General features: G+C 34.5%; 1 protein-coding gene across 1 annotated transcript; it reads right to left on the bottom strand.

Annotated features, from left to right (window-relative positions):
- Nucleotides 1-1,028: 1,028 nt before the first annotated feature.
- Nucleotides 1,029-12,078, bottom strand: LOC106771359 (probable N-succinyldiaminopimelate aminotransferase DapC). The gene is made up of 9 exons (XM_014657329.2): nucleotides 11,842-12,078; nucleotides 11,605-11,735; nucleotides 11,410-11,495; nucleotides 3,215-3,309; nucleotides 2,547-2,643; nucleotides 2,069-2,183; nucleotides 1,817-1,971; nucleotides 1,588-1,713; nucleotides 1,029-1,489 (listed from the first exon to the last, which is right to left on the bottom strand). Exons 1-9 carry the CDS (start codon nucleotides 12,021-12,023, stop codon nucleotides 1,265-1,267), a joined length of 1,212 nt encoding a protein of 403 aa, XP_014512815.1. The 5' UTR covers nucleotides 12,024-12,078; the 3' UTR covers nucleotides 1,029-1,264.
- Between the last annotated feature and the right edge of the window lie 1,597 nt (nucleotides 12,079-13,675).

Here is a 13,675-nt window from a genome sequence, read left to right as displayed (position 1 = left end):
GTTATTTTTATGGTGCTTCAAGAATTTATCACTAATAACAAAAGATACAATGAAGAAGATACAACAAGAGTGGAGAGTGTTCTTCTAAAGCGATGGAGTTAAGACATACTCACCATAACAACAATTTTTTTTTCTTGAAGACATTCATTAGTTTAGTTTTAATATTTTTAGTTTTGATTATTCATACTTTAAACTTGAAAATGTGTGTAGGAAACATTGAATATTTCAAATTGTGTTGTTTTTTACTTTTTAAGTTTGGTAAAATTGTTTTAAACTTTAAAATGTGTGTTGGAAACATTCACTACTTCAAATTGTGTTGATTTTTTACTTTTTAAGTTTGGTAAAATTGTAAAAACAAATAAGTTATTTAAAAAAAAAAAAAAAAACCTACAGTTGGCATTGGCTATGATAAGGTTGACATCAATTCTCCTCCTTTTTCTCATTCATAAGCGGTGCAAGTCTTGTCGCTTAACACATTTGGATGTTGGGTCCCTTTATGGACTTCGTTAATGAATGTCGGTATACCTACATCATTCAACATCGCTTTTTTAATTTAATGTCAAATTAAGTTTCCCTAAAACATTAGAGTTTTGACTGAGTTGAGAATAACGGTTGTCGAGTTTTGTTTTTTATTTTTTAATTTTTAGTAAGCTTTTACAACATAATTTATATATACAATTTGGAGTGTGAAATAAATTAATATTTTAAACATCTTTTATTTTTTTTATTGTTGGTCAATAAATTATCTCTCAACCATCCCAAACTATATTTTAAATTATTAAATGCATTAAAACGTTAAAATATATAAAATATCAATTTTACCGCTTTTACCAAATATTTTTCCTCCTGAGTTTTAGAAAATAAGCTCTCTTATTAAAACCGTATTTTTATTAAACATGAGCCAGGTGGCACCGGTACATAAATTTAAAACTTTTTTTCTCATTTCTGGGCATACCACAAACCGTTAAGTTGAAAAATTTCAGGACACAAGCGTGCGTCTTCCGAAAACTGAACTAAATTTTAATATTTCTAAATCCCTTGGTGTGCTGCATTTGCATGATTTTTCTATGATCCAAGTATATTGCAATTAAGGCTGAGAAAAAAACTAAGGAAGAAAAATGTAATATCTTTCAGCTTTTGACTAATGAAACAAATACAAGCTTAGAAAATTTCGCAGTTGTTTTGCTCAAATTAATCCATAATAATTCGACCATCTTCAACAATGTTGTTTTCTTCCTGCCACTACATTATTCTTTCTCCAAATTTAATATAGCACAAGTTGCCCTTTAGCATCCAAAAGCTTACCCAGTTTCTCTACCGCCAGAGTTAAAGTCGCATCGTTTTTGCAGAATGCAAACCTGATGTATCTCTTCTCGTAGGGATAGGGTAAGTTCGAAACTTCATCTGATGATAATTTTGTATGAAAAAATCCTCGTCCTGGAACAGCCGCTACCCCTGCCTCTAGTATTAGTTTTTTAACAAATTCTACCTGTGAACAACAAGACATTTATGTTTGGAAAAAATAGAACAATGAACTTGTTTATTGCAGGAAAATCCCAACTTAAATGGAGTAAAGAGTGCACATACATCTGAAAGTGGGCAATTGTCAGGAAGCTCAGCAAATAAAAAGAAGGAGCCCTGAGGTATAAACTCAATCTTGAAACCTACTCCTGCTAGAAAATTTACGATATAGTCTCTTTTTGATTGATAATCCTGCACAGATTAAAAATACCACCAGAAAAAATCCAACTAAGAAATATAGCATTTTGTTATGAGGGGAGTGATTAACGCCATCAAATGTACTTTGATCTCTTACACTTCGGAGTGATTCAAAGTACTCGGGAGGACTTCTCAAAGCACTCAATGCAGCTTCCTGAAAAGGTGCTGGGGCACAACCTGTAAGTCTAAAGTGAATATTTTGTATAGCAGACGCAAGAAAAGTTGGTGCAATTGCCCATCCAATCCTCCAACCTGATAAACATCAACAGTGAGTTAGTTCTTCACAGAAATAATGATAAAGCTATAATACTTCCAGCGTAGTTTGGTTAATGCAGCTTTGAGCTTTTACCTGTCACACTAAATGGTTTGGACAAAGAAGATGTTAATATAGTCCGCTCTTGCATTCCAGGAAATGACACAAGGGATATATGTTTCAGATTGTCATACGTTATGTGTTCATATACCTACATAAAAATCCAACAGAAGACAAAACATACATTATTCAACTACAGGACAAATGTTCTACTCTTGCATATTTTAAATTCTCAGTGATTCCTGTGCTTATGCATATATAAAACATGCAGAGAAGTACCATGGTCCGAGTTAAAAGCAGATAAGTGATTATTTTTCCAAGACAAATCAATTAATATAGAAAAAGAAGTATACTATGATGAGATAGTTTGGCCTGCCTAATTCATTTAATATAGAAAAAGAAGTATACTATGATGAGGTAGTTTAGCCTGCCTAATTCATTTAATTCATTCCATAGATATCATGGTTAAATCCATAATTGAATTTCCATGCGTACAAAGTAAAGGAGTACATACTTCATCTGTTATAGCCAGGCAATTCCTGCTGCAGCATTCTCCAGCTATAATCTCGAGTTCCCCTATTGTGAAAACTTTGCCAGTAGGATTGTGAGGGCTGTTTAAGTTTTCTGTCAGCATTTTGTACTTCTTCATATCATAAAACGGAACATTTTTTACGAACATTTTCATGCTTAACCAAAAAAAAAAAAAAAAAAAAACCTTCTAGTGTGTCATTATCACAGTCGCTGCAACCATTCAAAATGATGAAAGGAAAACAACCAACTCCTCAATGCTTTAACCCTTTCTAATAAGCCTTAAAAAGAGAAATTTTGAACTGCAGAAAAAAAAAAGGAATAACAAGCAAAACCAAGCAAACTTTTCAAGGGTTGGCATTGCCTCCGCAAAATTCGGCGTATCAAAAGCGTAAACTTGGCAATCCTTGACATCGAAATACACAAAATGAATCATTTGTAACATGCAAAATTTAAAATGATTACAAGCTTAAACCGTAAACTTAGGAACAACATTACTTGCTCACATCTTTACTTTAAAAAATTCACTCAATCGGTATTCTATTAGTTGAATTGAAGAATATCAAGGGAACTAATCTGAGTAGTGAGGCTTCCCAAGATGGGGATTAAGTGTATCTAAAGTTGAGGCAATTATGAATTTGTGAAATTTGTAACCTGTTCAGTACTACGACTTTAGTTCTCTCACTGAATGATCCGAGTAATTTACGTGAATCCAGGGTCCATTGAGGTGGATCAAGTGGCACGTGAATCTGTTCAAATAGGTTTACAAAAACAAGGGACCACCATTACACACATAAAGGACAAAATATAAATTAAAAAATGTAGTATCAATAACACATTCGAAGATAACAAACATGCTGAACTTGCTAAGAGAAAGGGTCACTTGGTCTAAACTAGATTATGCTTGTTATTTAGAAGCTCATGCACTATATAAAGGTTTTTGTACGAAACTAGGCAAATTTGTCTCCCATATTATGTAAATGGGCAAATTTGCGGTCAAAGGGAAGTCGTGGGGACCTAGACGACTTCTTCAAGAAGTCGTGCTCTCCTGCACGACTTCACACTGTTCATTTGACCAGTGTTGAAGTCGTACACCCCAAAAATGACTTCATGGCGTTGTAATCAATTACCGAGCTCCGTAATCGATTACAACGTGCTGAAGTCGTGTCCGCCCTGCATGACTTCACCTTTGTAGGGAAAAATGACTCTAATAATCTAATACACCTTTGTTGTAATTGATTACCAACAGGTTTAGTGGGCAAAAACACCCTAGTAAACGATTACACCATGGTTGTAGCCGATTACCAGTGTGTTCAATGAGCAAAAACTCTCTAGTAATCGATTACACCATGGTTGTAATCGATTACCAATGTGTAAAGTGGGCAAAAACTCACTGGTAAGTGATTACAACATTCTTGTAATCGATTACCAGAATGTTTGAGTGTTGAATGTAATTTTATTTTTGTGTTAGAGCATCATTAGAGGTTATATATGTGTAATTATTTTAATTTTTGTAAGCACATGGTTGTTGATGACATTGTGATGTATTGTTATTTTTAGGAAAAGTAATTTTTTGAATGAAAATACAAATGGAAAGCATAAGGAAAACTCATAAATGAAATGTGTATTATTTTATTGAATTCAAAATGCATTGTAGAAGCAAAAAAACTAAAAATAAAAAAAGACGAAAGTACAATAAAATTGCTAACTATCTGGGAAGAAGATCTACCGTGAAGATAGCCAATGTTGTGCTCTAAATGATCAACTCGAGTTTCCATTGTTTCGAAGCGGTCTCCCATGTTCAGCTCAAGCTGTTCAAATCTTGCATTCATGTTTGCGCTCATAGTATTGAAGTTGTCCCCCACAAATGTTCTAAGATCATTGATTACCCTCATGATGTCATCATATGAAGAAGTTTGTTGTTGAAGAAGGGGTGGTGATGGTTGTTGTTCAGGATGTGCTTCATTATGGCATTGAGGAGGAGGAGGAGGAGAATTTCTGTAAACCCATCTGTTGTTAGCATTTTTGGTAAATACAAAGGACTCTATCCTTGATGACCCTATAATCATTTGCCTGTTCCGTGGGGCAGGTATTTCATCATCCAATGAAATTTGAAAATGTTGCAAGATCCAGGAGACCAAAAATGGATATGATAAAGGAGCATTTGGCCTCAAAGCCTTCTTCATCCTATATCGGATGAGATGGCTCCAGTTAATTGCTTTGCCGTAATTATAATGCACAATAAGATAACATCTTCCTCGGTAGCCTGTGCAATGTTAGAAACATGTGGAAAAATAATATGACAGATAATATAATGTAATATTTTTGCATCAACTTTCATAGATCCGACAGCAATTGTACTAGTTTGACGTTTGTATGGCAAAGAAATCAATTGTCTTGCTACGTCCATATTGTATTCATCCACCCATTCATCGAGTAATTTACCTTCAAAATTCAAGCCAATAGAGGGGAGGTTGGCTATGGAAGCAAATAGGCTGGGTTTTATAATCATTTATACATTTTTAACTTCAGCCTTAATGGCTCTATTATCAGAAAATTTGAGATTGCTATAAAAAATACATACTAAATCAGGATAGAAGTCTGTAGCATCAAAGACAAAATCGACCAAGCCCAGAGTTCTCAACATGTGGAAAAATTCAAAAGTTTCATTGTTGAAATAACTTTCGTCAAGGAAATTTAGGGTCAATCACCTGACGGTCACTGAAAAGTGTGAAATACCTTTCGGACAGTGCAAGGGTTGAAAACTGAAGATTTTGGTGTGATTCAGTCGATGATGGTGGTGGTGAAGGTGAGGGTGAGCTTTCAATCGGTGAAGGTTGACGGCGGAAACGTCCCACAACTGTAGAAGATGAGCCCCTAACCCTTTGCCTATTCGAAGATTCCGCCATTTCAGATTTCAATTGGTGCAAATTGAAGAGAATTAAATGGAGAATGGGAAAATGTTGTTTAGAAGTGAAAAAAGTAGGAAAAGATGTGATTTTTGAGGTGCTTCAATGGAGGTTTGGCCGCTGGTCTGCGAGGAGCGGGGGGTTAGGTGCACGTTAAGAGACAGAAAAAGTTAAATTTATAGTGTAGGGTTTCACCTGTAATCGATTACCATAGGCCTTTGGTAATCGATTACAGGGTTTCTGTAATTGATTACCACAGGCCTCTGGTAATGGATTACGAAAAACCCTGTAATCGCTTACTAGAGGCCTTTGGTAATTGATTAAAGAAACCTTGTAATCAATTACCAGTGAGTTTTGGTTTAAAAGTACATTTGGTTGTATCATTTGAGATAGAAACTAAAATATCTGGATAGAAATATTAATTTGACAATTTGCATTTAAATTTATATACATTGTTAACATATAAAATGATATAAAAAAATTGTAGCAGTAATTAGAAATATATTAAAACAGAACTTGATTTAAAATATTCAAAATTATTACAAAACATAACAAATTATTATTACAGTCATCTAAGTTGAAGTCTTAAAGACTTTTAAATAGTTTCAAATAATATAAAGAGTGTTAAACATAACAAATAATTATTATAGTCATCCAAGATGTAGTCTTAAAGACTTTTGAAAATTCCTTGACGAAAATTATTTCAAAAATGAAACTTTTGAATTTTTCCACATCCTGAGAAATCTGGGCTTGATTGATTTTGTCTCTGATGCTACAGACTACTATCCTGATTTAGTACGTATTTTTTATAGCAATCTCAAATTTTTTGATAAAGCAACCATTAAGACTAAGGTTAAAAATGTAAAATTGATTATAAAACCCAGTCTATTAGCTTCCATAACCAACCTCCCCTCTGTTGGCTTGAATTTTGAAGGTAAATTACTCGATGAATGGGTGGATGAATGCAGTATGGACGTAGCAAGGCAGTTGATTTCTTTACCATACAAACGTCAAACTAGTAGAATTATAGCTGGATCTATGAAAGTTGATGCTAAAATATTACATTATATTATCTGTCGTATTATTTTGCCACGTGTTTCTAACATTGCACAAGCTACCAAGGAAGATGTTATCTTATTATGGATTATAATGACGACAAAGCAGATAAACTGGAGCCATCTCATCCAATATAGGATGAAGAAGGCTTTGAGGCCAAATGCTCCTTTACCATATCCATTTTTTATCTCTCGAATCTTGCAACATTTTCAAATTCCATTGCATGATGAAATACTTACCCCACAGAATAGACAAATGATTATAAGGTCATCAGTGATAGAGTCCTTTGGATTTACCAAAAATGCTGACAACGGATGGGTTCAAAGAAATTCTCTTCCTCCTCCTCAACGCCATAATGAAGCACATCCTGAACAACAACCACCACTACCCCTTCTTCAACAACAAATTTCTGCATATGATGACATCATGAGGGGGATCAATGATCTCAGAACATTTGTGGGGGACAACTTCAATACTATGAATGAAAACATGAATGCAAGATTTGAATAGCTCGAGTTGAAGATGGGAGACCGCTTCGATACAATGAAAACTCAAGTTGGTCATTTAGAGCACGACATTGGCTGCGTCATCAATTTGGTCCACATGATGGATCTTCTTCCTAGATAGTTAGCAATTTTATTGTACTTTCGTCTTTTTTTATTTTTAGTTATTTTGCTTCTGTAATGCATTTTGAATTCAATAAAATAGTTCAAATTTCATTTGAGTTTGCCTTATGCTTTCCATTTGTATTTTCATTCAAAAATTACTCTTCCTAAACATAACAATACATCACAATGTCATCAACAACAATGTGCTTACAAAAATTAAAATAATTGCACATATATAACTTCTAATGATGCTCTATAACAAAAATAAAATTTCATTCAACACTCAAACACTCTAGTAATCGATTACAAGAAGGTTGTATCGTTACCAGTGAGTTTTTGCCCACTTAACACATTGGTAATCGATTACAACCATGGTGTAATCAATTACCAGAGAGTTTTTGCCCATTGAACACACTGGTAATCGACTACAACCATGGTGTAATTGCTTACCAGGGAGTTTTTGCCCATTGAACCTGCTGGTAATCGATTACAACAAGGATGTAATCGATTACTAGAGTCATTTTTCCCTACAAATGTGAAGTCGTGCAGGGGGGCACGACTTCAGCACGTTGTAATCGATTACGGAGCTTGGTAATTGATTACAATGCCATAAAGTTGTTTTTGGGGTGCACGACTTCAACATTGGTCAAATGAATAGTGTGAAGTCGTGCAGGGGGGCACGACTTCTTCATTAGAAGTCGTCTGGGCCCCTCACGACTTCCCTTTGACCACAAATTTGCCCATTTACATAATATGGGAGGCAAATTTGCCTAGTTTTGTACAAAAACCTTGCTTTCATTCTTTGGATTCCAATGGTGTCTTGTAGTGTTGATGTCGAGGTGTTCATTTCGTGGTTCTATAGTGCATTATGTGTTCCCTTGCGATGCTTTCCCTTTTAGCCCAATGAAAGTGGCCCGATCCCAAATTTTTTGTGTATGGATCTGCTAAGGTTTGTTGTTCATCGTCATCGATGTTGGAATTGTACAAATTTGAAATGGAGACGTTGTGTTTCTCAGACGAGGTTTAATGACAATAAGGTGTTGCACTAACAGTGGTTCTTCGTGGATAACAGGTTGAAACGATATAGATATATGTCGTTATGGTTGCATGGTGTTGTAGTGTAGGAACATCATCAAGTTGTGGTGGTGCTCATGATTTAGGATGCATCGCGTTGTGTTCACGTTTGTTACCATGGTGGGTTGCGGTGGCTCTCACAATGGAGATGTGAAGTGGTTCTAGTTGCTCGCATAAAAGCTCGCAATGATGGAGGGATGGTGCGCAATGCTAATGGCTAACTGGGCAAAGGTCTGTTAATGATGGGACACTCCTTCGAGGCTCGTACGATGACTGGTTCACTCATCGTCCAGTGGGTTCAGGGGTAGATCTTTGAGTTGTGGTTATGACAAGCTTGATTTACCCTATCAATTCTTTGTTTCTTATTCTGGCATCCAACGCAGTTTATAGCAGGTTATGGGATTTCATGGATGGTAGTGTTATGGACTGCACTATCTTATGTTGTACAAAGAAAAGTTCCAATGGCATTCCTAGAAGGCTTATTTCTCATCAACCTTGGGAACCTGAATCACTCTATCACTAAATAGTAGTGAAGGTATGTACCCTTAAACATTGAGTACAACTTTTTCCATCCAAATTGTTTGAATGTCATGTTAAGAGTTTTTACATTATGAACAAAATCAGTGATGATTTGAATTTAGGCAAGTCTAAACATCCATCTAATAGTTACTACAAAATGCAGGATATCTTGAAGGTTCCCCTAGCTTATGTATTTGGAGCAATTATTCCAACTCTGATGATAACATGCTTATACTTTTTTTATCACAATTTTGCTTTGCAAATGGAACAACAGGAAAAATTTAACCTTTAAAAATTTATATCGGTTAAAGTTCCAAATGGTATAAAAGTTTAAACTTTTATATCGGTTCTAGAAGCGATATAAAAAGTTGAATACTTTTTTATGGAATAAGCTTCACCAAGCTATATGACTCGAGCAAGGTGTAGACATCCAAATAAGTTGGTGGTTGCAGAAGCTTGATGGTGGTGGGAATATTTTGCACATATAGGTAGGTTGTATGTGGTAAGAGCATGGCTCCTCCTCCAAGCGATGTGACTCAAACAAGAGGAGAGAGCTATGGTGGTGTTTGGGTGCTCTCAAGAGAGGTTGGGCCAACTCTTAAGGAATGATGGCTAGAGAAAACCTAGATGGGATGCTTTAACCTTGGTAACTTACATGGAAGGAGACACCTTTGTTTATAGGCTTAAGGTGTCTCAAAATTGTAAAACCCTAAAAAACTCAACTTGGCTAGCTTAGAGACTAAGGTAAAAATCATCTCCTTTAAGAGGAGGACATATGGCAACTATCATAGGAGAATCTTCTCCATTTCTAGATAGACACATGGTCACTACCTGTAGGAAATCCTTTCCATTAAGAACATGACACATGGTTACTCTCTTCCAAAGGTGGGACACCCTTTTCCTTAGTTCACCAAGGCAAAGACAAAACATTGACTCATGTGGTCAACTCTAGAAAATGGGTCTCTCTTGGTCAACATTGCGTGTTGACCTTTGTTGAAACAAGTTGACTAAAACCTTACACTACTTCTCATGCATGGCCTAGAAAGAAAATCCTATACTACTTGATCCATAATCCAAGGTCCAAAATAATCTAATCTACTAAGAACTCGCTAATGGTCCATAATAATAAAAGTTTGGGTCTTTCACCCTCCACCTTCAAGAATTCATCCTACACCTCTATGATACCAAAAGTGCCCAAACCTAAAGCATTATTGTCATTGTTTGAAAATCATTTAAAAAATTTATTTAACCGGAGTTGGAAATACACGGTTAGCAAAACTTTTTAACTGACTTTCAAATGGGTTAAGTTTTTTTTCTTACTTTTATTTTTATTTAATTATACAACAAAAAATATTAAAAATTTAACATTTTAAATTGAAAAATTAAATTTAAAAATTACTTATTTAAATTTCATAATTAAAAATTATTTTTTAATAAAATAAATATTTTATTAATTAAAAAAAATATGGTAACCGAATTGGAAATACGTTAACATTGTAACCGTAATTCCAATTACGGTTTTTTAATTTTTTTCTTTAGTTTTGTAATTTTTTTTTATAGTTTTTAATAAATAAATAATATCCTAATTTAAAATATTAAATTTTATTTTATTGCTTTTTAATATGTATAATTATTTATTATTATTATTATTATATAAAAAATATATTAAAAAATTTTAACAAACTTTCTGTATTTTATATTTTTTGATTATTTTTTATTTAATAATTATAATAAATAATAATACATATTAAAAAGTAATAAAATAAAATTAAATATTTTAATTAACATATTATTTATTTATTAAAAACTATAAAAAAAACATTACATAATTAAAGAAATAAATTAAAAAACCGTAAGTGGAATTACGGTTACAATGTTAACGTATTTCCAATTACGGTTAACATATTTTTATTTAATCTTTTTTTTTTAAATTAATTAAATATTTATTATATAAAAGCTCAAAATTTAATTATGAAATTTAAATAAATACTTTTTAAATTTATTTTTCAATTTAAAATGTTAAATTTTTAATATTTTTAATGTGTTATTTTTATTTTTATTAATAAAAGAAAAACTTAACCGACATTCAAAAGCCGGTTAAGTAAATTTGTCAAACGTATTTCAAATACCGGTTAAATAAATTTCTTAATCAGTTTTCAAACACCGGCTATAATACTTGCTAGGAATACTTTTTATATTTTAGAGGTGTGGGATGAATTTTGAAACTACATGGTGAAACATCCTAAAAGTTTAGATTCACCTTCTAAAAGTTTAGATTCATCTTCTATGGAATGGATGATTCCAACTCTTCTTAAGTATATTTGGCCATGATTAAGGATATGTGACCATTTTCTATACTCCTTACTTCATTACTACTTCGAAAATCAATATAAAATGTCTTTTTTAATAGGTATAAAAAGTTTATTCTGCACTGATGCCAATTTGTGTTCTTTTCTTTCCTTGTTTAAATCTCTACATGATCACTTGAACATGCATTATATGTTTTCTTTCTCTTTCATTGGTTAAATCTCTACCGGATCATTGAATCACTTAAACATGCATTGTACGCAGAAAAATGGACACAACACCAACAGAAAGCAAGCTATTCTACTATAACCATTGTTCATAAATCATAACAATTATATGATACAACCTTAAATAAGGTAGAAGATAGCAAACTTACAGGTACTCCCCCGGCCATGGCAACACATCCTTCGTATGTTTCATAGGAAGGGTCGAATAGTATGACCTCGTCGCCTGGGTCAATTGCTGTTTGAAACACAAGATTCAACATACCATGTTAATGATAACCAACTAATAACCTTATAGTTTCTGAACTAAGCTAACAATAATAAAAGAACGACAAAACAGAACACACTTGCAAAGATTGCAGCCGCAAAGGCCTCACTTTGACCGCAGCAAATAGCTACGTCCGTAAGAGGGTCGATGTCTAAACCGTGTCTCTCCTTCATCATCTTGGCCAAGTAGTCGCATACACCTTGGACGTTCCTAGTTTGGTTTCATCAATTGTTGCAAAAAATGAAGATATACAGAAGTTACACAAGGAAGCTGTTATGGTAACAGTTGTTTGATGCTAAGTGTGAAGTGAAGAAACCTGTACTGGTTGAAGTCAGATTTGATGGCAGAAACGGCGGCGTTTTTTATGTGGGGAGGGGCGGGGAAGTCGGGGAAGCCCCCGCCGATGTTGATGGCGTTGCATTGCTCAGCGAGGAGGTTGAGTTCTTGAATGGAAGAGGGTACAACCTTCTTTGCTGCGCGTGATAACTTTCCTTCCATGGCTTTTCTCTGTTTTTCTCTTTCTTATCACTCCACCATTGCTGGTGATTATGCGTCCCCGATATTTTAACACCATTCCATTTAACACCATTTTAACACTCTGACGTGGCAGGCAACGATTGGTTGGTTTTTTTTTTTTAAAAAAAAATGTCAAAAGGAGTTGAAAAAATAGGAGCAGATTTGAAAATTTGATTTCTTCTTTTGCCCATGCCCTGTTTCATCAGAGTGAAACGTTTTTACAGTTCTCATTTCTCCATTTCACACCCGTTTCCTCTTTCCGGTTTGGTTGTGGTCGTCGCTTTTCCCCATCTCTGACCATATCATCTTCGTTCTGTTGTTCGATTTCGTTCTCGTCGAGGCTATCGTTGTTCGACCTTCGTGGGCGTGTTTGATTTCTTCGATCATGGTGTGGTTTTCTCCTCCCTTTGTTTCGAAATGGCAAGTAATTCGACTAAGGTAAGTGTCGCCTTCATCCTTGGTCTATTTATATTTGCTCCCTTTTGTTTGTATTTCGCAGTATTTAGTGTTTTAGGGTTTTCAACATTTGTGGTTGATGTGGTTGGTGCAGTTGACGGTTAGACACTTATTTTCTACTAACTATATATCAACTCTGACCAAGGAACTGACACAGGAGCAAAGGTCATTGATTTGTGGGACTCCTTTTAGTTGGTTCGCAGAGGTGAGTGAAAAAGTTAGATTGGCTAGGAATATTTTGAGTGAATTAGTTGTGAAATGGGATGACTGTAATGGTTGTTTTGTAATTNGAGATAAAGAAATCCCCATGACAGAGAATGACTTTTGTTTAGGTCTGGGGTTGAGTATTGAAGGTAAGGACTTGAACTTGAAAGGAATTTTTACAAAAAGTTCATGTGTTAAATATGTAGGTAAACGGAGGAAGGTGGACCGAGTGTGGCACGTGAAGATCCTTCNTTCTCTCCGGGAGGCATTTCCCCGGAAGGCATTTCATCTAGACCCATGTCCACTGATGCAGCTGCATTGAAGACTTTTGTCAGGAAGGGTTCANGACCGCGGATCAAGAGCAGAGCTCTTAGAACTCCTTTTACTAGAAGTTTTAGAACAAAAGATGTGTGACCTGGAGATGTATTAACAGATTTTAAACTTATGTTTTATGTTGAGAGATGTTGGTTTGTTGAAAGATTTGTTTAGTAATTTCAATTTGTACACAGATGTTGTTGAATGTTACATTAAACTTTATCTTTTTCAAATGTTGTTGAAGTTAATGGAATGAGTTGTGTGATTGATATTGGGAAATTCACTTGTTAAAAATTTGACTTGACAAATATTGTGGTTTATGTTGGACTTAATGTACGCAAGGAACAATGCATGTGGACATGGGCAACATTCTTTGTTGATTACATTAAACTTGCTTAATTGAAAACGTGAAATACTTTTAATGATTTTGGGTTTAGATTGTGTGTTGGGGGTGGAGTGGAGATTTAGGGAACCCCAAATTCGTTGGAGAAAGNTGTTATGTTGAGTGAAAGTGGTTGGATGAAATTCTAGGTGAAGTGCTGTGAAAAACTGTGTAGTAATCGTTTACCACATCATGTAAACGATTACGCGAATGAAATTGGGTTTTTGTACAGAAAGTCCTTCACAGGGCACCCTGATTTTGTACACAGGGCACCATC

The sequence above is a fragment of the Vigna radiata genome, chromosome 8 (assembly GCF_000741045.1).
Source record: "Vigna radiata var. radiata cultivar VC1973A chromosome 8, Vradiata_ver6, whole genome shotgun sequence".
NCBI lineage: Eukaryota > Viridiplantae > Streptophyta > Magnoliopsida > Fabales > Fabaceae > Vigna > Vigna radiata.
This window is presented reverse-complemented; position numbering and strand designations above follow the sequence as displayed.